Raw genomic sequence first — 26374 nt, forward strand, 5'->3', positions numbered from 1 at the left:
CTCTCTGTTTCCACTGATGTGTCCTTCTGCTTCTCTTCTGAGCAATTGCAGTTGTGTAGAAAAGAAGCTCCTTTTAAATCTGCTGATGGGCTTTATTGTATGTTTAGTTCCTTCTTCCTAACCCGATTCAAACCAATTTTTCAGATAACATGGAGGTTAGGATGCTGTCATCAGCCAAAGTTGTTCTTTAACCTTCAAGTGTCTGCAAGGAATTTTTTTGAGCCATTGGGTTTTTTCCAATGTGCCAGACAACACCTCTATTGAGTTGATCCAGTATATAGTAAACATCTCAATATGCAGACCATTGTACATTATGCAGATCTAAATCCACCCAATGCAATAAACGTGTTCTTTGTTGTTACGAGAGAGGGATGGTAACGCTGGAGATGCTTGCCTTAAAAAGGGTGCTGCATGCTGTGGATCTGGGATGAGGGCTGCTGGACTGCAGCCATATTCAGTAGTTGCTCTGGACCCTATTTTTAAGTAAGGACTTGGCCATAGATTAAAACTAAAAAACACATGATGAAAAGGAAGTGACTCTGTTGGGAATAAATAACAACACTGTTCAGAAGGTGTGCTGATCTCCCAGAAAGACCCACAGCTCTGAGCTGACATTACTGAAGGATGACATGGTTAAGCCTCTTTCATTAGAGGAGTTTGAGAGAGAGCAATGTTACTGTATTCAGTAACATCAGCTCTTAGCTGACCAGATAGTAGCAGTAGCTGTTTGGGAAAGCAGACCTGTCATTGAAGTGGAGTGTGCTCAGAAAAAGCCATTATTGGCAAAGTGAGATTTTTCTTGTGGTGGTGTGAGCAAGCTACTCACTAAAAGTAGAACTAGCCACAATCGTTTTGTTGTATTAAGCCTTGTAGTTCCTTCTTTGTATAGGAAATCTTCCAGTGCTGATGGTAACATACTGTATTTGTTACCACTGTACAAAATTTCAGGGTAAATGAGAAGTTGAGCAACCTCATGCCCTCCCTTAAAAGAACCTTCTTGAACCTTGTGGATCACAGAATTTGTCCTCAGAATGGGTGTTTTAACCCCTGAGCAGGAAGACGATATGGAATTAGATCAACTTCTGCACCTTCAGCACTTTCTTTCAGCAACCAGTGTAAGGGGATACCTTTTTTTTTTTTTTTTTTTTTTTTAAATGGAAAAGCTGAAGGTATCCAGGCTCCTCATTTAAGATAAAGCTTTGCATCTCTACTCTGAAGTTAAAGGAAACAATTTTCACAGACGGGAAGTCAGAAGAGGGGAAACAAAGAGAGATCATAACTTGTTTTGGTAGCACACTGTGAATACACAAAACAGGAGAAAGGTGAACGGGTTCATTTCAAGATTGCTAGTTAGATGTTAATGGCAAGCAAGACCCTGATTCTCATTTCAAAGAGGGGTAAATGACTGCACAGTCTGAACAAGTCTCTGTTGCTAGGGCAAGCCTGACCCAGCTGGAACAGACTTAGGTTGAAAAGGCCTTAGACTTGTGAAAGGGTTGTGCTGGATTGACTTGATGACTGAGAGCTGCCTTGGTGCTGCTTTGTCTAATACTTTCTGGTGTTGACAGTGCCAGATGGTGATGGTTGCTCCATCTTTAACTTCTGGCTAGTTGAGAGGATACTAAGACCATTCAGTGTAGTACAACCTTTTAACATTACCTAAAAAAGTAAAGGGCCAAAGACAAGGCTTAAAATGTGAAGGTGTGTATTTTATTCAAGAAAAACCTAAACAGTTGTGTTTCTTTAGAACTTCTAAGTGGAGTAACTGGGAGGAATACAAAATTTGGAAGCAAGAACTATACCATGATGAAATGTTTTCTTGTAGGAAATGAATTCTTCTCTTATTAAAAACAGTGAATGTGTGAACTGTCAATCCTGCCCTCTAACACCTTAGTATTGATAATGAATTAACTGCTATGAATATATGTACAGCTGTGACATGCTGTAGCAAGCAGAAGTTATATTATAGGCTGAATGTTGAACAGCAGGCTTTCTGCTGATGTGTCTTTTGTAGCATGCCATTTTGTAAAAAGGTTTCCTTCAAAACACTGAAGGGCAACAGGCAAGTCCTTTTAGGAGTAGCTAGTGACCTGAAATAACTAGTGGATATATAAAAAGAATAAAGACCTGCTGCATGGAGTAAATTATTATTTGATGGTAGACGATGATTAAATAGCAGGTGTTTCTCAAGGTGGCAAGGTTCTTCTCCATGTCAGAATGGGTTTTTTTATGATTAAAATGAGCATTAGCAAATCACAGTTAAGGTCGAGAAGAAACTACTGGATCACTGTAGTCTGAGCTCTTTGTGTCACACACAGCTTTGCTTTAGTCTGCCCAATCTGTGTGTACTCAGTAGAGTCAACTCACTATCCATGTGCTGTGCAATGTTTGCTCACAGCCTCTGTTCAGCTCCTTGGTGCCCCAGCCTGGAGCAGCACTTAGAAAGGAGACCTGCCAGGAGATTCTGCCAGATCAAGGAATAGACTGCAGGTCATGTTAATTACTCTAATCGTATGAACCTGTTATGTGCAATCATTTTTCCTGGTAGTTCATTGACCCCATCTCGGTTACATGATCAGCTTGGATCTGTCCCCTGACTAGGAATGGTCTGCAGGGCCTCAGAAGGACGGTAGTGTGGAGTGGGTTTTTCTGTTATCTCTGGAAATTTACATGCCCTGCAGCTTGCCCCGGGATGCTTCCAGAAAAAAAGAGCACAAGTGGGCTTCTTGTTGGATAGTAGGTGAAGCTCAGTACTTTTGGACTAAAGTGCTGCTTCCAGGGAGGCATTTGTGTTCATCTAGGTAAAAAATGCATTGCTTCTCTGTGGTATTTCACTGTATTGGGGAGTTAGTTTTTAAACAAATAAATATGTATTTCTTTAAAGAACTAACTTCTCATTCAGTATTAGGTGCTTAGTTTAGAATAAGTCTGAGAAATGATAGGCTGTTTAAGGAAAGTCTTGGAAATCTGTAAGCAGCTGAATGAAAACAGCATGAATCTGCCTATTGGTAATTATCCTGGGTGTTTATAATCTACCCAAAACTATTGGGGCAGGGTAATAAACAGATGTTGCATTTTTATTTTGCGTTAGTGAGCAAAATAAATACATAGTAGTTAATTTCCAGTTTTGAATTGAACATGAAACAAAAGTAAGTTGTACTAGTCATATTTAAAAAGCTTGATAAGCTGGAATATCAAAAACTGTTAAATGGAATATAAATGCTCTGAAGAGCATTTTATGTGCACTTGATTGTGTCTGACAGACCAGTTTATATTGTAAGTCCCTATACGCTTTCTCTAAAATGAGATCCAAAGAAAACACAGCACAGCCAGATGGAAATTGTAGTTGACTTTGAGCTCTGATTAATTTGTTTTTCATATAATCCTTTTCAGGGTAGCAAGAAAAACGTGAGAAAAAGATGATGTATTGTGGTATAATTAACTTCTGTGAACAATGTGAACTTTAATGAAATTTCTTAAAAAAAGTATCTGTTTTAATTGGAACTTTTTTTCCCCAAATATCAGTATGGACCAAGATCCTTGTCCTATTTCATGTTCGGGTCTCTGCAGTTCTCATTATGTGCATGAAGGTCTGCAAAACGTAACTCACTAGATGAACTAATAAGTTCTTAAATCAAAAATGTCAACAGCATGCTCATCTGTAATCAATTTCTAACATTAGAGCCCACTGGACTTTATCCTTTTCTGTATTAAGGGGATGATGTTTCATAATTGAGGCAAGTGAGTGCGTACTTTGCCATAAAGTTCTAGAAATCTCATTGATTTATAAAAGCATTAAATATCTAAAATTAAGTAACTTTCAAGCTGAAACAAACATAAAGCTAAAAGCAGTATGACTTTTAAAGCCCAGCCTCAGAATAGACGCATGAGCAGATATATAATGCTTTAGTTGATGGTTGCTGCCATTTCTCTTACAAATTGTTCTTTAGGGTATTGTAACTCAGCTGTTTTTAAACCCATCACTCTGGAACCTTGCCTACAAAATGTCAGCGCAAGTGCAAATTTTATTTCTTTAACAAAATAAAGGGCTTGGAGCAGTTAGGCTTTCTAAAATTTTATGGCAGTAAAATAAATTTTGCTACTTTTGCTTTGCCATAACAGGAACCATACTGTTCACCCTGTCCTGCCAGCAGGTAGGGACAGAAAACAAAATAGTTTAATTGGAAAAACATTGTGTGTTCTAACTTGCCTTTTTTAAAAAAGAGAAGCCCAATGTCGAAATGTAAATATACTCATGTTACTGTCGGGCTGTGCTTTGGGCAGAGGGCACTGTCCCTTGAGGGTGGGTGGAGGGATGGTTGCTTTAGAAGAAAACTTCAGAAGTTGAAAGCAAGATGTGGGTACCAGTTTATTAAAAGAATTTAATCTGGGTTGAGGTTGTCTTTCCTACAGATTCAGGAGACAAGCCCATAGTTCTGCTGCACATGACCAGAACATCTCTTACCAGATCTACTGTCTTGGAGTTCTTTAACATTCCCCCTCTCCCATCTGGCTTCTAAATCTGGGTAGTGCCTACCCATTCACCTTCTTTAATGTTTTCCTGAAGTTAAAGCCTTGACATGTATTCCAGGCAGTAGTATGCAATTGTTCTGTAGTCAGTATATACTAAAATGGGGATTTCCTGTCTCAGTGGTCATGATGGCCAAGTGTTACTGTTGGTACACCAGGTTTGGTGTTTATTAGGTTTGTTTTTTTTTTTTTTTTAAAGGTTTAGGGAATGAACTTTCTTGCACATAGCTGCTTCTAGTGCAGCAAGTCACATTTTAATAGCCTCTGCTTTCAGCTTGGATCTTTACAGAAGGAAGATTAGGTAATAGTTTGTGTAGAAAACATCTGTTTCTTAACAAAGATCTCACCCTGTTTTTCTACGTTGTCCCTCTAACAAGAAAGTTCTTTAGTCTTTTAAAGACTTAGAAGTCTTTAAGTCCTTGTCAGATATTGGAGTTGCTGTGGTTTTAGTGTGCTCATGTTCTGGATCCTTTGTTAGCTTAAGTTATTAGCCTTAGATAAGTGTTGTGGGATGGAAGGACTGCCTTATATTGTCAGCACAATTTCTGAATCTCTGGACAATTTGTCTGGGTTAGAATTTAAGTTTTTTGGCTGCAGTGTTTGTTTAGACCTTTTCCGTGTCTGAGGAAAAGGTGGTGTTAAAATAATTAAGCCTAGCATGCATAAAAAGAGAACCTTTCCACAAAATTGAATTGCTTGGGATTTATTTAAGTTTGGGGTTGTTTAAATAAATTGGCATTTTACTTTGTTTGCTTACAAGCAACTTGCTATCTATTTTGGGGAATCCTTTTTCCATGTTTTCCACAGAAGACCAACTCTGAGGGTTTCCAAGAACAACAGCTCTCTATGTTCCCTAGTTCTTTGTTGTACATCAAAGTGCATCTTGTGTGTCTAATTATTACATTATTAGTACACTTCTCTTCCAGCCCCTTTAAAATTTTTATTGTGATACGTGTCTAATATGGAAAGACCTAATATATAGATTTATTAGGGAATAATCCTTTTGGTCATTGTTTTCTTGAGAGTGCATTGAGTTCAGTCTGCTGTTTTCAAGGGAAATTCCTCACTGTAATGCTGTGTGTTCTTATAAATAAATTTATCCTGTGTTTCTCAGACCTCAAATTTTTTTTATATCTTGGTGCCAAAATCAGTGAAACTTGGTTCAGTGGAACATGCAAGCAGGAATTCAGCGCATTAGCTACAAGTCCAAGCACTTTCTTTTCTTCCCAGTCACAGTGGAGGAAGTGCTGACCAGCTTTCCATGGATTTTGTGTTGTTGCTGATCTGTTGCAAGACTAGCATTCAAGAATTAGGGCTAGTTTAGCTTGTGACCCTGGGAAGAAAGAGTGATTTGAGAAATAAGTTGTAATTTTCTGGAAAGGGTTCCCCTTTATGTGCATGTATCTTAAGGGGGTGGGGAGTAAATTAGTAGCATAATGACCAGTGGATCACTTTCTATATTGCCAAACTTGTTTGAAGTCATGTGGCTGAACCCCTGGTTTGGTCACACATGCCATGATGTAATTTGAAACAGAGTGTGCAAATGCATTTGGTTGATCTTCATGTTCCTCAGTCTAATGCAGCTCTTTTCAACAGCAATAATAAAACAACATTTCTCTGTCTGTTGCAGAATATAGTTAGTTTGCATCTCTGTGCTGGTCCTGGTAGTGTTTATAGTAATAGGTTAAATGAGATGAATATTCAATATACGTGTAAATCAAGTACTCATTTCCTATTTTAACATTGCAACCTAATTAAGGAGCTAAAAATTTTATGGCGATTAGAATATCCTACTTGCATTCCGATTTCAAAAGGCTTAAAAATGCCTTATTTACTAACTTTGTTTTCTGCTTTTACATTTTCAGTTTGTGGGCCAAATGTTGACATTCGCAATGATATCCATGAGCTGAAACGCTTGGAGAACTGTACGGTAATTGAGGGTTTCCTTCAAATTCTGCTCATCTCTAAAGCAGAGGATTACCGCAACTTCCGCTTCCCAAAGCTCACTGTCATAACTGACTATTTGCTGCTGTTCCGTGTGGCAGGCTTGGAAAGCCTCAGTGATCTCTTCCCCAACCTCACAGTCATTCGTGGGAGGAACCTCTTCTACAACTATGCCTTGGTTATATTTGAAATGACAAATCTTAAAGAGATTGGGCTTCACAACTTGAGGAACATAACCCGCGGGGCCATACGGATTGAGAAGAACTCTGACCTGTGTTACCTCTCCACAGTGGACTGGTCTCTTATCCTAGATGCAGTGTCCAATAACTACATCGTTGGGAATAAACCTCCAAAGGAATGTGGGGACTTGTGTCCAGGAACAATGGAAGAGAAGCCATTGTGTGAGAAGACATCTATTAACAATGAGTACAACTACCGCTGCTGGACCACCAACCACTGCCAGAAAAGTAAGATTTGAGTAGATAGTGTGGTTTTGTTACCTCTTTCTGAAGTACAGGTTTAATTTTGTGGTTTTATTTTAAGCTCTTTAGCAACTTAAACTTCTATTCTAGTCGCGTGTAGTCCACATAACGAGTTATCCAGTTACCACACAAATAGATTCCTCCCCAGCCAGTAAAGAATCATCTCAGTTGATTTAAAAAACCAAAACAACCAACAAAATCAAAACAAAACCCCACAAACTTTCTGAGTTACTTCTCCATGGAAAAGATGCAAGTGTAGAACTAAAGCCATTATAGGAAAGCTGGAACCAGTTTTACCTCCGTTGAGGACTTTGGCAGGAGGTGGCTGTCGAATGCCATCTCCTTCTGCCTACTGAAGTGACGTTACAAGTGTGCCAGTCATTGCCGTGCTGAAGTTGTTAACTTGACTTACTTTGACTTTGTTTAGAAATTCCTGTAATGGTAAATTCTGTACATAAGAACTTTTTTACTGAAATCAGTTTTTACAGTACAGTCTGTAGTGTCAGAGAGTCAATGGATACCTTGACTCTCGGTGAAATTATCCTTGCCTGTTTTGTTCTTACCTGTCATGATGGGGTTTATGTGTTTCTGATAGTAAGTATTAGCAAAAGCGAAACCTGATCTCTTCTCACTTTTTAAAAATAGAGTAAACAAATACATAGTTTACTCAAATAACATGATTACATGGCAGGCTTTTTGAGTTCATCCTGTAACTTTACGAAAGCTGAGCCCTTGCAGTATCAGTAGGGCTTAATTACAAGCAGTCGTCACTGGGAGGAACAGTTCCTAAATTCCACTTGCAGTCTTGACCAAAGCTGCTATAATGATAGGAAACACCACAGTGTGAGAGAAAACAGGAACAGGGCTATATTCAGATTACCTTCATTTGGGGATGCTGTTTGTTCTAAAGTGGCTCATCAGTTGTTTGTTAAACCCTTGTGTTCAATTAGAACTGGAATTAAAGTACCTTGTAGGGCAATTTCAGTCAACAAGTGCCAAAAATATCTCTGAAAAAAGGCATTTGTAGGCCTGTGCTTTTATCAATACTTCTTACAGGAAATAAAGTTGTGTTTTTAAACAAAGAAAAGAAAACCCCCTCAGCCTGTTACTGGGAGACTTTGTGATTTGTCCAAGGAGAGGGAAGCGAGCTGCACTGCTTTCTTACCATGTGTTGCTATGAGTCATTAGGCTTCTGCAGGCCAAATTTATGTCTTCATTAAAAGAGTGTAACTCTGTTGTCTTCAGAGGGTGACCTAGGTGATTCCTGTGCAACCTCATTGCCTTAAGTAGTTTGAATGGATGTAACTAGAGTGTATTTAATGAGATAGAACAACTTACTTGCTTTCTGTTGTGTGCTCTGGCTATGCAAGAAAAGCTTGTTGACTTCTACGGGAACGTTAAAATAATTTGGATCCAAAATGCACATGAGAAGAGATCTGTTTAAATAAAATGAGGTCATAGTTATACTGTGGTAGCAGCACTTTCAAGGCAAGGGTGTAGATAATGTTTTTTCTTTTCCTGTATACTTTCATCTTGCTTTGTGGGAGATTGTGAAGAAGAAAGCAAGTATTGGAAAAGAGACTTGAAAGGCTTGTTAAGAACGTTACCCTGTGGAAAAACAATGTAGGATTAGAGTATCTTAAGATTCAGAGCATATAAAGAAATGATCCAAGTTCTAATCAATAAAAAGAGTGAGAAAGTTGGACCTATGTAATGTTTGTTGTGATAGGCCACCGACTTTGAGGAAGAAGGCTTTAAATTTGCCAGCCATTCATCTAAAAAAAACCAAAACAAACCAACCCCAAAGTACTCCCATTCTGAAGAAAAACAAGGGAGGTATAAATGTGCAGTCGTTGAAAAGGAAGCTTTTTGTCTCTCCTGCTAGATTGCTTGGATGCTTTGGCAAACTCCTGATCTGTAGAGGACTCTTGCAGCACAAAATTACACAAGAGCTGAAAAAGAATAGAAGCAAGGACCTTTAAGTTACTGAGTGTTTCAATCTGTGTTTTCCTACCAGTAGAGATAGGAGACCTATGTTATTTTCCAGGGAATATTTTCCTAGTGTAGTATCTAATTTAACCCTGACATTCTCCTTGTGTGTCACAGTGATGTTAAACTGAAAGTGCTGTCTAGCACTCAAAGTTCCTTTATGCCTTTTTATTTTTCTTTGCTCTGGATCTGTGGAGGAATGTATATTAAATCTCTTTTGTCCTTGTTTAGGTTTTATGCTGAAAGATCTGAAGTTGGTGGGTAAATGTGTGGGAATGTTAAGTACTTTAAGTAGCCTGGCTTCTGTTTAGTTTTGTTGTTGAGTGGAAATTGTTTTTTTCCTTCTTTTTCTTGCTCACAAAGGAAGAATCCTGTGCTTCCTTCAATATAACTTGTGCAGCAACAATGTTGAGGGTGGAGGGAGGAGAGAGGGAAGGATATGCTGTGTTTGACTTAGAATAATCCATTGACATTTCTATAGTAGAACAAGCTGCAAAGCTGTAACTTTTAAATTTTTTTTTTTTTTTTTTAAGGTTCTGCATAAAGCATCAGTGGCTTCTCTGCCTGTTTTGCTGCCCTGGTTTCTGTGTAGTATACATTCCTTTACCTTCAAGTGCCCCAAGGCAGCAGCCTTACTAGTTTGCTTGCTTTGGAGCTGTAGCATGCTGCATTGGGTTTGGCATGCTATCATCTCTCTGGCTTGCTCCTACTTTTCTCTTGACATATTAAATGCCAGCTGTGCTTCACTTGGGTTGGGGGTCCACATAGAAGAATCCCTCAAGATAAGAGTACTGAAGTAGTTTGCATCAGTGGTTGTGCTTTGGGGCACAGGTAGAGATGGAAAAGATAAAAATGGAGTGTCCAGACGTACAAATAAGATTATGGCCTCTTGTTGTTTGTTTTTGTTGTTTTTTTTTCTGGCAGTTGTGACTGCTGGAAATGTTTATGGAAGCCGCCTGCATCTTGCTCAGCAATTGATGTGAGAACCAGAAAAACTGTTCCTGCTGTACCCCTTGAAAGACTAGTCTCTGATGACACGCCTGCTTTGCGTGTCTATTGGTCTACTGTAAAGAAAACTTCTATTATTTTCTATATTCCTTTTGCTGATGATTAAGTTTTGAGGTCTGCTGCCTTAGTCACTAGGCCTTTGTAAGCCTGCAGAAACAGAATGTAAATTACAACCTTGAAAGCCTGCCTGGAAGTTTAGGATCCCTTGTCTACCATAACCTTTGTGTCATTTTTTGAACAAGTCCAGCTAACACTTCCTAAGACACTTTTGTGTTTGCTGAGGCCATAAGAAATGAACTAGGCAAACTGTTTATGTGGGAAAGTAATAGCAAAACTAGCAGTGATCCATATATAAGATCTGTGGTATATGGGTGGTTTTTTCCTTTCTTTTTAACTTCATCTTAATTATTCATTCGCTCTCCATCTACCCCCCAGTTAAGTTGGACATGCTCATGGTCAAGAATTAGCTGAAACCACCCTTCCTTTCCTACTTAGATAAAAGAAAGAGTAGGGGACTGGTTATGGGGAGGACAGACTGTTAATTACCATTATGAAGGGGTAATGGTTTCAATAGCAGCTTCTGTGTGAGAGGACAAGAGCACAGTCTGGAAGTCTGGGTCCATGCTTTCTGAGAGAGCAAATTACAGTGCTGCACAAAGGGAATGAAATAGCCATGCTTCCCATAAAAACAATGAAGGTGGATATCTGAAGTGCATGAGGGACCTTTAAAGTTAGATTTGCCGCTGGCATAAAAAAAGTAGGTTTAAATTGGCATTATAGAGAGAACATGGATTAGGGCCATAAGCATTAAGCACTTGTCTCAAAAGAGGTGAATTTGACATGAAAAACAATTGCTCACATAAACTGTGCTTCAAATGTAACAGAATAAAACTTTCAGCTTCCGAATGCGTGAAACTGAAGACCATGGAAAAGGCATGTGAGGATTTGGAGGCTGATAAAGAAGCAGATGGCAGCTAAGCACAAAATGTTTTTAATGAAAATGTATCCTTATTCCTTTTTGAATTGGTTTGACAGTGGCCTGAAAAGATACGGTGTATGTGGGGAATGAGGAACAGGAGGGAGAGAATGACAGTGAGTGGGAAGAGTGGTCCATATGTACCTTCTACTAAAATGTTTAAACATATGGAGACAGTAACATGATGTATTCTCACAAATATTCGGAATCTGCTCCTGTTTGTTTACACGGAGCTCAAAAGATAATGTAGTTGAGTGGTATCGTTTGACTTAGCTTCATTGACTTGTGCAGTACTTACCAGTGTACACCATCTGGGAATCTGCTCCCTGTTGATTCAGCAGAGTAGTGGTGAAAACCATGTGCTGGGATTTTTTTTCTTCCCTTCTCTCCTTCTTGTTTTCCCCTCTCTGAGCAGTATTCACTATATTTCCCTGTCCTTTAGAAATATTGAACATATGTGAACTATGTAGATGAGAACTATGAAGAGAGAGAGGAAGAAGTTGGGAGCCAGAGGTGCCGAATCAAATTGCACTTATTTTGCTTTAAATTACATCTGCATGCTTTTTTCTGTTTGCTGCTTCATTTTAAGTTTTTTTGTGTTTTTTTCTTAAACCCTGTGAAATACTGTAGAAATTGTATATATTAGCAGAGGACAACATGCTTTAAAAGCTTTGCTCTTTTAGCAAACAAATTTGATGTCGTATAATGTTAAGTGAAGCTAGTCTGTGTAATGCCAATCCTACCTTTGTTGGGTTAAAAAAAAAGTATATAAACCTGAACGTATTTTGAAATGGACAGTTTGTTTGTCCATTTGGTTGGTTTGGTATGCAAACTCTCCAGCAAATAAACATATTCTGAAAGGAATAAACAGAAGGGTAGGGAAAAAAAAAAGTAAAAGGCGCTGTTGGTGTCACTGAGTTACAAAAATCTGGAGCATGTTAAAAAAAATTTTGTTAGTGTGTTTGTTCTGAATGAAGTTTTTTCCTGACTTTCGCTCCCCTCCTGAGAAGCCTGCTCTTCAGCCAGAGGTTTCCCAGAATTTTTATTATGGCTGTGAGTGCATATTTAATTAGTAAGCTGGAATGGCCGCAGAACAGTTTAGACCAATCTGCAGTTAATTACTGTAGCAGTGGTTTATATTCTGAGAAAAGGGCTAAAATTAAACAAATGTATACTTGCCATTTTTGTTTGTTGTGTTGCAAAATGCCATAACCTGGGAAGAATATCTTGAATCTCGAAGGCTGCACTAGTCACCAAAAACTAAGCGCTAATGTTGAATACTCTTCTTGGCTTCCTAGTTACTTTTGGCTTAGAGATGTGTAGTGTTTTTGAGAGGACTTCAAATTTTGGAGTTTTGTTTTCTAGTATTAAAAGACTTGATGCAATTAACTTGGTCTATCAATGACACTTTGCCATGGGTTTAAAAAAAACCCTTTTAGCAATCCTTTAAAAAATTTAGACCTTTTCCCCACTTTTTGGAATAAAGAATAAAAAAAGTTAGAAGTGTTCTTAGGGTTTTTGAAAATACCCTGTGTCTTTTCTACTCATAGGTACACACACTTTCACACACTTTTCTCCTTACAAAACATCGTATTTTACACTTGCTTTGACTTTATCTTTGTCAGTCCAGAGGTGTGTTTATGTTCACCAGGGAAAATTTATTTCTTTTCTTTTGGTATCGTTTCTGAATACGGGGAGGGGTAATCCATGTGTTGCAGAATGATATAGTAAAAGTTGCCATGGTTTCAGTGGAAGTACAATACCTTGTAAGTGATAGTCAGGGTAGTTAAATGTATATGCCCATTTATTCTGAGTAATATAAACTCTATTTTGCATGGAGACCATTCTGATTTAAAAAATGAGGATTAGCAGTTCTAAAGTTAACCCCACAACAAACTTGCTCAAGCTAGGAAGTGGAGGCAGAGTTTTTTGTGCTTTATGTAAATGCATCTTATACTTGCAATTAAACAAAAACGTGCTGAGATTGAAACCTGGCTGGACAGAAAGCCCTTCTGGATCCACACCATGCCTGTCTTTCGTGGCTTCAGATTTTTGCCCATGAAACCCTGAAATCCTGAGTAATCTTTATTGCTACTACAATATGGATTTATTTGAATTATCTCATGCCTAGCAACTGCTTCACTGTCAGAAAAACAACTGTAAAAATATAATTGGAGATCACTTATAGGAAATAGTCATGCTCTGGTTTTATGGGGTTGCATGTATGTTAATTCCTCAGTTCAATTTCTCTGATGCTCTGTGGTAAAGTGTAGGGAAGAAAAACAATACCAGTCCTTCTTACAAGAAGATGCAAAAGCATCACTAGATTGTCATGGGTACAGTGTGCAATCTTCTAATGTATAGTGCTTGAAAAGAAGTCCTGGTCTAACCTCTCATTATACGGAGGCTCATGGGAGAAGGGAATGGACTTTGTAGCCCAAGGGGCCTGAGGGGGACAGGAAGATGATGTCTACGATTACAGTCAGTGAGGGTTTCTAAGATGCTGCTGATTTATTTCAAACTTAAAAGAAAAGTACTTAAAAACCTCAGTAACATCCTAAAGGTACTTTCAAAAGTACAATATGCTAGTGATGTTTCAGAAATTTGATAATCTGGCACTAGCTAGGATTGGAAACAGAATGCTTTTGGTTTTACTTGCAATACTTATGCTGTTCTTAGTGACTTGCTTTCATTCTAGAGGAGACTGAGGATGATACGTTGTTTAGAGAATTATTTTTTGTTTCACCTTCCTGTGCAGCACTACCATGTTAAATTTATGAAATTACATGTGCATCTAAACTTGAACCAAATCTTTGATTAACCTGCTTAACATGGACTTCCAGGCCCTATTGATATATATTAGACAAATGTTTGTTAATAGAATAGACAGTTGTATTGGATAGTTAATTACATGTGATACAAGACTTTAATTTTGTGATGAATTTGCAAAACAAGTGGGAGCTGGGAATAGCTAGCAGCATTATAGGGAAAATGTCAAGGAAATGTCAAGTGTAAAACCAGAAGCAAGCTGTGTTTTTGCTGTGTTCTTGCAAATGTCGCAGGGACAAGGCAAACTCAGCCTGGCTTAGCATTTTCTGCAGTTCTCTGTTGGTGGCTTTTGTCCACGCAAGGAGTCTGACCTGTGGTGGGTTGCTAGCTTTCCTGGGGATTTCTGTTTTGACAGTTAATCCTTGTATGGATGTCTAACAAGGGTTCAACTTGAGCCACAGTCTTTTTATCTTGGTGGGGGCCTGAAAAAGATCTGTCCTCCGCCCAGCTGTCCATTTTCATGGAATGTATAGAAATACATCTTTTGTGATGACTGATCTGCAATTGAATTTGGCTGAAATGGGCTGAAGGAGGTTTGGAGGTGGGTGTGTGAGCAAAATCACTGGACTTGCCAGCCTACTTTTCATAAGAACTAAAGGTAAAAAAACTTAGATTCAGCCCTGGGTAGGAATCAAGCCCTCTAAAAATTTCGAATAGTAGGCACCATTTTCCTTTTTTTCCTTCCCCAAACACACATGAATGTAGGAATGAATTGTCCTTAAGCATTTTCATGAATTGTTTTCATGTGGCAAACAAGTTTTTCAGTGTTAAACAGTGATGAAACAGCCTTTGTTTAGCCTTCCTTCCCACTAATAGTGTGATTTCCTTCTCAAGTCTGTTTATGGCTCTGAGAATTAACTTGTAATAAAAAGATGCCCGGGTAATAGTATGTTAATACAGATTGTTGAATTGCCTTTTTCTTCTGAGGTGAACTCAGCCTGAGCTGTCGACTGTCTCTTCCTCTACCTCCCCAGCAAAGTTTTCAGCGTTTGGAATGGAATGTGCATGTGCTATCAGCCAAGGGCTAAAAATGAGTTAGCAAGTAGTTTGCCTACCATGAAATGGTAAGGGTCTGAGGTGCCCATAACCTGGGTTTTTAAAGCTAGAAACCGTATGCCATTCAATTTTTTTTTTTTTTTTTTTTTTGTTTTGTTTTGTTTACTGTTTCTTGCTGGGCAAAGTGAACTTGTAGTTACGTGCCCAAACCATAGTTCTGTATGCCCTGGCTAATTACTGAATGCATTTGTGTAGCCCTTGACAATGCAGACAAGAATGAATTCAGCACATGACTTGAGGATCCCTCTTGGAAAGGCTGGTGCTTTTTGTAATTTGGTTGCTGATTTGCATGTTTAGAGGGATTCTCTCAAAGTTCTCGTTGTTGCTACTTAAAGTTCAGCTTATGCTCTTAGGTGGATCAAACTTCTAGTTTGTATACCAGTGTGACCTTCCTGATGTGTTTTTTTCCTTGGTGCAACATACTGGGTTTATTGACGCTTAACTGTTCCCTTCTTAATAAACAGTGTTCTATACCTGTTCAGACTCATCTCTTCCCAGCATACTCATTGTCTCTCTATTAATGGCTTCTCTAAGTTTTTACTAGCATAGCTCAGTTGAGGGGTCTGTTTCTCCTATTTTGTTTTTTTTTCTGGTTGATGTGTGAGGGATATGTATGGATGATTAAAGGTTATAGTTTTGGGAAGTGATGCCATTTAGGAAGCATGTTTGAAGTCTTGAGCGTGCAGAGAAAGTCTTTTATATCAATGCAGGCCTTGGGAGGAGGAGATGTTTTTCTATGTATAGAAACTTCCCGTATAGGATGGCAAGAGAAGGTTGCAGGGGGATTGCCTGTCTCTTTAAGTGGGTTTATAATTGGCTAGGAATTTTTGTCAGCTTAGTCACTGCAGCATTCAGCGGATGAGGGAAAAAAACCACAGGCCCCAACCGTTACAGGCCGTGGATAGGCTCTGTCATCCCAAAGGAATGCATGTGAACAAAACACTTTGTGCGGTGCAACCGTTGGCCTAAACAGTATTGCATTCTTAAAGCAGGCTCTGAGTCACATGGAGCAGATGGATTGTTTCACTAAAATGGAAGTTATGTATCACTGAGCACTCGGTCGAGCTTTTAAGTGTGGTTCGAATAGGTCATGATATGTGAGTGTGAAGAAGGGGTGTAAAGGTTAAAAAAAAAATCAGCTCCTTGTTCTGTGGTTGAAATAGTTTCTGTGGCATTAAAAAGGTAGGAAAGTCTTTCACTTTGTTAATTACTGGGCTGGCACACCAGTCTAAAGCTTTCTCTCTAGATTTCGGACAACCATGGTCTTAATTCTGAGGCACTTTGTGTTCATCTGGGAAGCTTCATGCTACCCAAACTAATCCAAAGAAACCCCTCTCTTGTGGGGGTGCAGAGAGAGAAAAACACCAAACCAAACCCCCAGCCTATTGGCTCTTCTCACAGTGAAACCAGCTGCTCAATTCTTCTTCCCCCACCCTGCCCAGCTTTTTGTCCCAAAATCTATCTTCAAGCTGTTCTCTCTAGTGCGCACAGTGTATTGATTAGTGAGAGAGTAGCTCTGTCTCTGTGGGTGGCGTTACTCTTTATTTGGCTTTATCTCTTCCTTCAAGGGTTTTGAAAGGATCTGATAGGAGTGTTGCCAGTCTCCAGCCTTCAAAGCATGCAGAGGAGGAGCTGTGACTTCTGGCTAAAAAAATTCAGAGCTGTCAAATGATTTTTTTTTTTTTCTTTCCCCTCCTGTTTTGTGGGGAATCCTTTTTAAAGAGTGATCTAGGATTTAATGGAAAATGCAGCCTCCAGTTGGTCGATATTGACAGCTGCTGTCATTTGGCAGGCTGTTGCTGTTTGGAGTGGAGCAAGTTTGGAGGTCTTCATCTGGTTATCGCTAAGGCAGGTGTTTCAGAACTAGTGCCTCCCCATGTATTATTAATTGAATCTTAAATCATTACAACACAAAGGTGAAACATTGACTAAATTCCCTTCCATCTCTGGAGCTTTCCTCATGAAGGCAGCACGTGAATAGGAACTCTCTCTTAAGAGAAAATGCTTTACTTTTAAGTACTTGAGGAAGGCTATTTGGCAGAATCAGAATTGACTGGAACACGTGAAACACTACATGCAGAACTGAAATTGCAGTGAGTCATTGTCTGCTCTGTCTTTTGTGATCTGAGAGTCTGGGGTAAAATACTGCAGTGGGTGTTACAGATAAAACCCAGTATGCAAATCCTTAATACAGAGATGAAGCGTTTTTCCTCTTCTACTCACTGCAGTTGTTTGTCTGTGTGCATCCATTTCTCTTCTGTAGAAAAGAAATTAAAATATTATCAGTGATACCTTGCTCCAGAAAATGGAGACTGGTGGCAGGCAAAGCAAATAACCCTTTCAGCAAATCAGCTGTAGAGAGTTTGTTAAATTCAAGGGCTGGTTTAGGATCAAGTTGTTTACAGGAGAATATAAGTAATTGGAATATATCTTACAGATGGAAAAATTAATATTCTTCCTAGGCAAAGCTTTTATTCTTTTCTACCATTAGGAAGCTTCTTGGTATGGTTAGAACTGTCTGCACATGGCAGATGGTCTTTTTAGGAGAAAAGTGAAATATAGGTAGGAGAGAATGAGAGGGTATTTTTCAAATGGGGAATGCAGTGGAAATCTTCAGTATGGCAGTGCCTGGTGAAAGTGCTGGGCCACTGAAATCTGTGGTGATTGCAGGTCCCAGCCTCTAGCTTCTTGTGACTTGAGAACTGGGCTGCCTGTTCTAAAAGGAACATTTTGCTCTGTGAACTGGCGTTGCTGTAGTGTGATACTGTTTTAATTGGATCTGTGTGTTGTACCTGTGGTGTGCTGTTAGGGCTCTGGATACAGTGTCCATGTGCTTTGTGGTTAGATAAATTCAACATCATGCATGTAGTACCTGAAAACTTCAAGCTGTGAAGCTTTCTTGCTTTTCTTGTCTACTTATTAAATATTTATTAAAATGGTAGCCAGCCTGGGATGAGGGAGGAGGAGGAAATACGGAACAACACAGGGCTAGCCAGTCACCATAAATGGTGCAAAGGTCTGTGCAGATCCTCCGAGAGATGTGCTTTGTTTACATTAAGAATGCTTAATAAACAATATCTGTAATAGGGTTACTTCAATGAAATTGCATAGCAAGAAGTCAAAACGTTTGCTTTCCTGTATCTGCTGAGTGGGCTGCATGATTTGACCTGTATGTGAGGGTGCTGTCTGGACAAAGAATGTCATGAGCAGGTGGACAGCTATTTTGCAATGTTACCCTACTCATTCTTCTAGTATCCAGGAGACATTGGAATTGGTGCGAATAACTCTGTGCCATGCCTGGTTAAACACAATGCCTTAAAGCAAGAGTTAAAAAAACCCCTAAAATGACAACATCCCCACCCCCAAATCTTACTAATCAAGGCTGAAGGAAAAGGAGAGTTTCCTCCTAGCTTGTGAATCCAGCAACAGCAGCAAGTGTGGCAGTAGCTTGCCTGGGTTCTCGCAAGCTGTGCTCCTGTCTTCCTTTTAAGACCTCTGCCTTTTCTGTCCTTCCCTTCCAATAAGCATTTGAGAAACTGGGAGCCTTCCCTTTGCCTGCCTGGTCCTTAGTGCTCTTCTCTGCAACAGCACAGAAATGATGCGCCTGTCTATTTCGTTCTGCTGCTGCTTGGTAAACTAATGAGCAGAGGCACTGCAGCTGCCAGGAGGAATTCCTTTCCAGCAGTTTTGCGAGAAAAGTCAGCAGGATTAGGGCCTGGTTAAAACTTGATGTTTCAGCAAATCTGCTATGCAAACCATTTGGGTGAGGGAGAGAGCAACCAGAGTGGCAACCAACTTTGCTTGAGGCAGAAACGAACTGTGGGAACAAGGAGGAGACTGTCTTGTTCTCTATAAACCATAGTGCTGCTTAGAGCATTTTGGTGTGCTTGAGTATGTATGTGTACATATATGTACTTTTTCTTTTCTGCAGTAACACCCCAAGTTACTGTCTGTCCTGGCTTAGAGGAAACAATTATTTCAAAAGCCTTTCTTAATAGCTTTCTTAAGAGCCTTTTGATCTGCTCTGATGTTTTGCTGTTTGGATGTGCCTGCTCGTGCCAGATCGTGCACTGGATCTCACTGTTCTGGAGCACCTACTTAGTTACCTATCTAGGCAGGGAGCATTGGGGCACCTCCTGAGTATTTAAAAATAAAAATAAACATCTCATGCTTGCTCTTCCATCCTTGATTAAATTTATAGGGTTTGTGTTGGGCTTGTTTTGGTTTGTGTGGGTGAGTGGGTGTGTCTTGCGAATGACAAAGCAATTGCAGGAGGGCTAGAGTCAAAGGACTATGTTTCTGTATTAGTTTGGGAGCTGTGAGGTCTTCAGTCATTTTACTTTCTGGAAGGTTCTGCTTTCTATGCTTTTATGATTGTTTGTTTGTTTGTTTTGTTTTTTTTGTTCCCAGTGACTGTCTAGTGAAATGCAACTGCTGTGGGAGGTCGCAGTCACAGCAGTGAGAGGTAATCTCTCAGGTAGCTTGGGCCATTGCTGTGAAGCATTTGAAGTATCTGGGGAGACCTTGAACTGTATTACCTAGAGAAGCAGGTACAGAAGGTAGATCTTGGCATCGTACTGTTGGAAAGACAGTCTGCAAACAATAGCTTTCTAGGATATTATAATTTAAGAAGCATAGTGGTTGCAGTAACCAATAGAGGAAGAGTCTACAGATGTGATTATAGTAGTGTGTTCCTGAGTAAAATTAGGTGAAGCAGGTATTGAACTTTTTTTTTGATTTTTTTCTTGTTAAGTGCTTTGTTGTGCTAGCAATTTTTTTCCGTTCTTGTGAAGCGGGTGTGGTTTAACCTACCTGTATGCTACAGTAATGAACACTTAGACTGTTGTATGTAATATGGGGAAAATAAGATTAGCAGAAATAATAAAAACACAGTGTTTGTGCTGCTGCAGATGTGAGAGCTAATGGGACACCCAGAGGCAAGTGATGAACCAGTTAAACAGGGACCAGGCACTCTGGTTTAGCAAGCCATTCTATTCTGAACACAAGCGATGGATACAAGTTAGACAGTGATTGCAAACTTGTTTGTTTGACTTTGCCTCAGTGCTTCCTGAGCCAGGCTGCCTTAATTATATGAGGGAATTGCTTCTCAAAATGACTTCCAGATAAATCATTATCTGTACTTGAATGACTCTTGCATCTGTAGTAGTCCTGTCTCCAGGTGAGGAGAGTATTCCTGAGGGTCTGTTCTGTATGCATTTCCTTTGGAAGACCTCTACTGACATGTTTTAGTCTGTTTTCACACTACCTATTGTATAGGACTATGCAAGAAAATAGTAGTTGTAGAGAAAAATATTCCGGGCCAGATGGTCTGCTTTGTAGCATGCATTATAGAGGGCTGTTTGATTTGTCTTCAGCCCTGTGTTTTGTGAATTGGAGCTGTAGAAAGCCTCCAGAGTAGAGTAATGGTTCAAAACCTTTGCATTCTAAAGTGTTGGGTAACTTTTAAATCATACATCGCTCTGACAAACTTATTGCTTCCTGTCAAAACAAAGGAAATGCTGATCTCCAATTAGCTGATGTGAAAGGCCTTTGCAGATATTGATAAAACACAGAGAGTGCAAGCGATCTTCAGAAAGGTTTCTTCTGTGGACTAGTGCCTAACTGAAATGACAAAGGAGGAGTCTTTCATATTATTGGGCACAAGCCTTTTCTTACATCCCTTGCTGCTGCTGTTTTGGGCTGTGCCTTGTGTGGACAAACTATTTGGTAGCTTGAGTCACAATGGTGCATGTATCAGCAGCTTCAGGTAAAGCGTAGACTGAGATGAGTTTGCAGAGGTCTGTCGTCTTCAAGTGGACTTTCATTATGGAAGCACCTCTTTGCTCCTGTCATATTCTTACTCCCTGGACATTCTGCCAAAACCAGTTTGCAAACCAGAGCTTCTAAATTAATGCTAAGTATTTCTCTGTGAATGCAGCATGTTACATCTTGCTCCATCCTAGGACAATATTGATAAAACAAAAGGCATCCTCCAATCTATAGGAAAGATTTTTGTATATATCAACTTCCTATCATTGACAGAACTGTGCAGCAGCCTTGCCACTGATTTCTTGTTCCCTATTCCTTGTGTCATCAGTGTGGGGTTTTTATATGAAGCAGTGGGGTCATACTGTAACGTAATATTTGGATTCTCATTTTAATGACTTAGGTGTGTTATGAACATTTTCTGGGAGACAGGATCAGCTCTTTCTGGATATGTTAATTTAAAAAAATGGTGAAATTTGGGTTTTTCAGTGAGATACTTTGAATGATTTTATTTATCTTAAGAAGTATTCTGGTCCACAGCTCTCTGATGGGCAGTGTGACAGCTCAAATGTAAGGTGCCTGAAGCCAGTAGTCCCATTTGAAAATCCAGGCTAAAGGATTTTGCCAAGTGTAAAACATTGTCTCATGGTGTGAAAAACAACCAAACAATTTTAGTTCATTAATATAATTTATTGAAGACAGACAATGCACTTGACATGGCTGTTTATACCCAGGCTTTTATGCCATTTGTGTATCTGATTTTTTAAATGGGTTGGTTTAAAGCAGGCCAACCAAAAGTGGTTTATTTAATCTATAGTAGTAATTCCTATATTGTCCAATTACGCTGGATTTATTTATTTAAGCAGTCACCTTAAAACTAATCTTCCAGTTGATTTCAACAGGAGTTTCATTGGGCCTTTCCATTGCTTTTTTCCCTTCTCTTTTTTTTAAGCCTGGAAGGCATAGAGACTTTGATTATTGCAGCTATTTTTGCAGATAACTTGAAAAAGCCCCCAGCTTAACTGGAATTGGGTCCTGTTCAACTCCCATTGGAGCCAGCGGGTGGGTGTATACTATGATTTCACTGTTTCACAGTGGAAGCTCCAAAACCAGCATCTGGATCTCAATGATCTGCCCTAGAAGCAGAGATGGGAAAGATGCTGCCCTCACATCCCAGTGCGGAGCAATCTCATCAGAAATGCTGCTGCTCTGTTTAGAAGCACACCTTTCCAGAGTTGCTCCCCCTCTAGCAGCCAGAATAATTGAGTTTTGGGGGAAAGCAGTCATTGCCAATATAGTTAGTACAGCCCTCTTGTTACAACTGATGTCTCTTGTCAGTGTAAGGGACTGGAGAGCTTTTCCTCTCTCCCCTTGCCTTTTCTTCCACCTCCCACATCTACCTCGTTAGAGTCAGGACAGCACCTGAGCTGAGTCTGTCTTGTGCTGCCTTTCACAAATACGCGATGAAAATGGAGAGTTGTTGCAGGCGCTCTTCCGATGTGTAAACTCCCCTCTAATTTTGTGGGCTTGAGAGCAATTTCACCCTGTGCGTGGGTCACGTGGCTGTAATTGGGTTTATGGAATCTCCCCAGTCCTGTGCGTTCCCCAGGGTTTGTTGTTGTCAGACCTCATTTTACCCCCCACACCCTTCATCCTCTTTTGTTAATCCATGAGTTTTGGGACTGTCTGAATAGTGTTTATTGCTTTTATTGTTTGGGTGGGAAAATGGCCATGGAGCTTTGATTGTTTTATGGCAGGAGAAAGGCCTTGTGGAACCCCAGGCACTTTTTTTTTTTTTTTTTTAACCCCAACAAGGAGTGCAGAAAAGTAACCAGTAATTTAATTCTAAGTGAAGAATCTCTTGCTGGTTATAGCCTAGAGACTTATTTTATTTGAGTCCAAAAATCAACCAGAAAATAAATTTAATTACGTTCTATTATGTCTTGTTAAAGCATGGATCAGTCAGTACTGCAAATGAGTTTTGGAGGTACTGGTGAGAGAGAGCGTAGACTTTGGTTTTGATGGTAGATTAAATGTTGGATGTCAGTGCTCTCTGATAACAGTGTTGTTGAGAACTGCACTGGCACAACAGATTCCCCTGCATGCCTGTAGCTTGCCATGTAAGTTAACTCGGGACTTCAGCTTGTTTTGTCATGCCTCATTTGGAAGGTTTTGATTTGGGAAGGGGGAAAATAATACTGCCTGCTTCTAAGCATCTAAACCAAAAGTGCAGAAAGCTGGAGTGGCTAATTTTGAAGCTTGTGAAAGAAGCCTTATATTTCTTCAAAGAATAACTTAGTTTTATCTTGTTATATCTTTCAAAAGCTCAATCATTAGATCATTGGTATCATTAAAATATCAACAGACATAAATGATGAATGTGTAGTCTTGCTGTATTTTTTAATTTGTTTTTTTGTTTGCTTGTTTTTTGGTTTTTTTGTTGTTTTTGGAAAGAAACCTTTCTGCAAGATGAAGCCCTTTCTTCCAGCACATTTGATGTGTATTAAATGTATTAGTTTTAGAAAGATGCTGAGTAATGCTCCTTATGCTCTGTATTCTTGCCTTTTTCCTGTGGGTAAAGAGAAAAAATATTTAATAATTTACTGTGTTCCCAACAGTTTAAAAATAAACGTTTGTAGACACTTTGTGTCTGTGTTAATTTATATCCTAAACACTGTTGATAGTGATTTGAAACCTGTCAGCTTGTTCGATATTTAATGTTTTCTGTATACAGAAACTTACATAATTATGGGTCTAAAATTGTAGTGACTATCCGTGGTAAGAGAAGTAAGGTTATTACTGTTGTTCTCTATGTAAAATACTTCGAATAATCCCCAAACTGATTTTTTTTATTCCCTTTTCCAGTATTTTTAAAACTTTAATTGTGTCACAGTATTTAGATGAATCTGAACTTCTTCTTGTGTGTCTGAATTTTGAAGGTCTTTACCTATATTCTGCTTGATGCATTGTATTTGTGTCTGCTCTGTGTTACATTTCTGTGTATGGGCAGCTATTTAAAATGGTCTTGCAGTTTAAGATGTTAGAGTGGGCTCAGTTTATGTCTCTGTCTTATTCTTGCTTTATGGGAAAGTCACTTAAGTTGCAGTCTCCCATCTGTCCAATAAGGAGGATAATCTTATTTAACGTGAGTATTGTGGTGCACCAGTTAATGTTTGTGACTGGTTGCAGGTACCTTATGTACACAACGTAAAGAATTGATGAGCATCTTGCTTGGAAATTTTGTTTTTTAAATGCATTTTTGTTACTGTATAACCATATTTTCTTTTTTGGAAGCACATGTAAAGCACATTAAGTGAAAGAGACTTAAATTCATCACTTCAGTATAAAAATCCAAGAGGACAGCTTACAGATTGTTCTTCAAGCATGCTTCTTAAAGAGTTGAGGTATTGTAGAGGAAGGAAATATACGTTGGAAGGAATACCTGCTTCTCTGTTATTTTTTTTTAACACTGTTTTCTTTCATGTATCTACTCATATACCTAAGGCAAGAACAGAATACATCAGGTTTTTTGGAGTAAGGGAACAACCCTTACTGATTACTTTAATCTTTCTCATATTAATTCATATTGCTCTGTCACTACTGGTGGAGAAGTAGCTAATGTGAACTGAGTATATGCTCTGGAAAGCCTGATTTTTTTAAATTTAAAAAAAATTTTTTTTAAAAGGTATCTCAGCAAGAGAGGCTAATGTTACCTGTTAGCAGCTTGAATGAAACGCTGTATGAATTGAACTGTAGCTCTTCTAAAAGGTTGAAAATAAGTGAAGCATCTTATTTTATAATTAATTCATGATCCAGCTCTATTGGGAAATTACCTGTTTTACTTATGCTATCTGCATTAAAAATGAGACAAATTTCAGATCCTTTTCTCATCTCCAAGCCCAGTCTAGTTAAGCATAAAAAGTATGTAAGCAATGTGAATCTAGAATTGAATGCTCAAGGTGAATGGGAAGGTGAAATCAATTATCTGCTAAAATCTTGGTGCAGGTATGTCTTTGGGAAAATGAACTGCTGTTCCAATATTTGCTAAGAAGCCTGCAATATATATGCATCCTGACACTGCTTTTTCCTCCTTGTGAGGAGGAATAGATGTTTAAAAAATAACACCTGCCATGACTGCCAAAAAGCCCCCACAAATGGAACCCTCTTCTTTTTTGAGTTTGTAGTTGAAATGTTTCAGTTTTTTGAGTTTAATTAACAGTGGTGTAAAAGCTGTTTGTCTCCTTTTAGTATCTTTATCCAACCAAGTTCAGTTATGAAGGAATAATGTATATTTGGCCTAGGAAAATAGGTCAATTCTGTACTTAAAGTGTTTTTTTTTAAGTGGTAGTTAGTGGGTAGCCTGCAGGAAGGGAGACTGACTGACTTTTGTTGTTTTATAAACATGTCAGCCATGCCACAGTCCAGCAGTGTCTGACTTGCTGTCTGCTCTGCCTCAGACGTAGAGAGGCCACTCCAGACAGCACAGAAGAAGCATCATTTGACATAAACTGACAAATCTGGTCAGATTCATTTGGTATCAGGTATCACTCAGGAATATATCATGAATAAGGTTTTGGTGCATATTTATTTTCATTTTAAAGAAGCAAAACAATGCTGATAGATGTTTTTTTATAGTCAGCTCTAGTCACCTGGTATCTAGAAGCATCCTTTTGTAGTCTTCTTGGAGCACAACTATTCTTTGGAGTGTAGAAGAATTGGGAATGGCTTTCCTGTAATGAAATAAGCAAAAAATTTGAGAGGGGATTTTTTTTGTTCTAAATGGAACAATTTCCCTCAGGGTAACTGGTTTGTGGGTAGCAAATAGAAATTTGAATATTGTGGTGGGAGGATGTTGGAAAGACAGAGGTCTGTGTGCTTTTCTGAGAGTGAACATCAGCAAAGTTCTTCCTGTAGGATCCTTTCTCAGAAATATGGTATGGCTTGAAAAGGTAAAGGTAAAGTTAACTAGAAAGAGCGAGGCTTAGATCTATGCATCAGGGAAAACATCCTGATTCTGAGAAGCATTTGGCTGTGGTATAATGCCATTGGAGGGACAGGAGGAAATTTATGCTCATGTATGGGGAAAATGAGATACAGAATACTTAGGTGACTTGATCAGATTCACATGCCTAAGACAGTAATAGCAGGAGGAGAATCCCATGCTGCTGCTCTGGTAATCCAGCTAGAAGGTTGTGCTTTGCCAGCTTAGTAGCAATGACAAGGACATGGCCTTCTGTGAGAGTTCCCTCCATGAATTTGCTATACCTGTGGATTTTTAAACTGAAAAAACTTTGCTGTGCATCTGTTTTATGTGTAACTACAGTCTACAGACCAACATGAGAAGGGGGCATGGGTTTGTTTTTCTTGCTCCTTTATTCACCTGCTAGAATTGGAGATTTACTGAAGTGTGAGTGGATAGTGAACGTTTTATTTGTTGAAACTAGAAGAAAGATGCAGTAAACTTTAATTCTAAAGAAGCTTAAGTCTTTCAAATAAATCCTCTGGGGAGTCATCTATGTGTACTGCATTGACTGAGAAAGATTGACTTGGTCAGGTTACGTTTGTAGAAACAAACGTGTTTTCCAAGACCCTAGTTATAATTCATAATACTTTGTTTATAAAGGCTCTTTTCCCTGTGAGTTGGCTGAAGCGCTCTAAGTGGTCTTTTTGCTCTGTTTGGATTCCCTGTAGCTGGGTTTGTACGGTTGGAAAGCACGTGGCTTTTGTGTGGCTCATAATCCACTGTCTGAGCATCATCCTTCAGTTTACTCACAAAGAAAGCCTACATTAGCTA

At 39.1% G+C, this 26374-nt stretch overlaps 1 protein-coding gene across 4 annotated transcripts in view; it reads left to right on the forward strand.

Moving 5' to 3' along the window:
• Positions 1 to 26374, forward strand: part of IGF1R (insulin like growth factor 1 receptor) — a 192814-nt gene that overhangs the window by 27011 nt on the left and 139429 nt on the right. For all 4 annotated transcript variants that reach the window (XM_052809030.1, XM_052809031.1, XM_052809032.1 and 1 more), the window contains exon 2: positions 6396 to 6941. In XM_052809030.1, the coding sequence (XP_052664990.1) occupies positions 6396 to 6941 (546 nt within the window). The remainder of the gene's footprint in view (positions 1 to 6395; positions 6942 to 26374) is intronic.

Source organism: Harpia harpyja, chromosome 14 (assembly GCF_026419915.1).
Source record: "Harpia harpyja isolate bHarHar1 chromosome 14, bHarHar1 primary haplotype, whole genome shotgun sequence".
NCBI lineage: Eukaryota > Metazoa > Chordata > Aves > Accipitriformes > Accipitridae > Harpia > Harpia harpyja.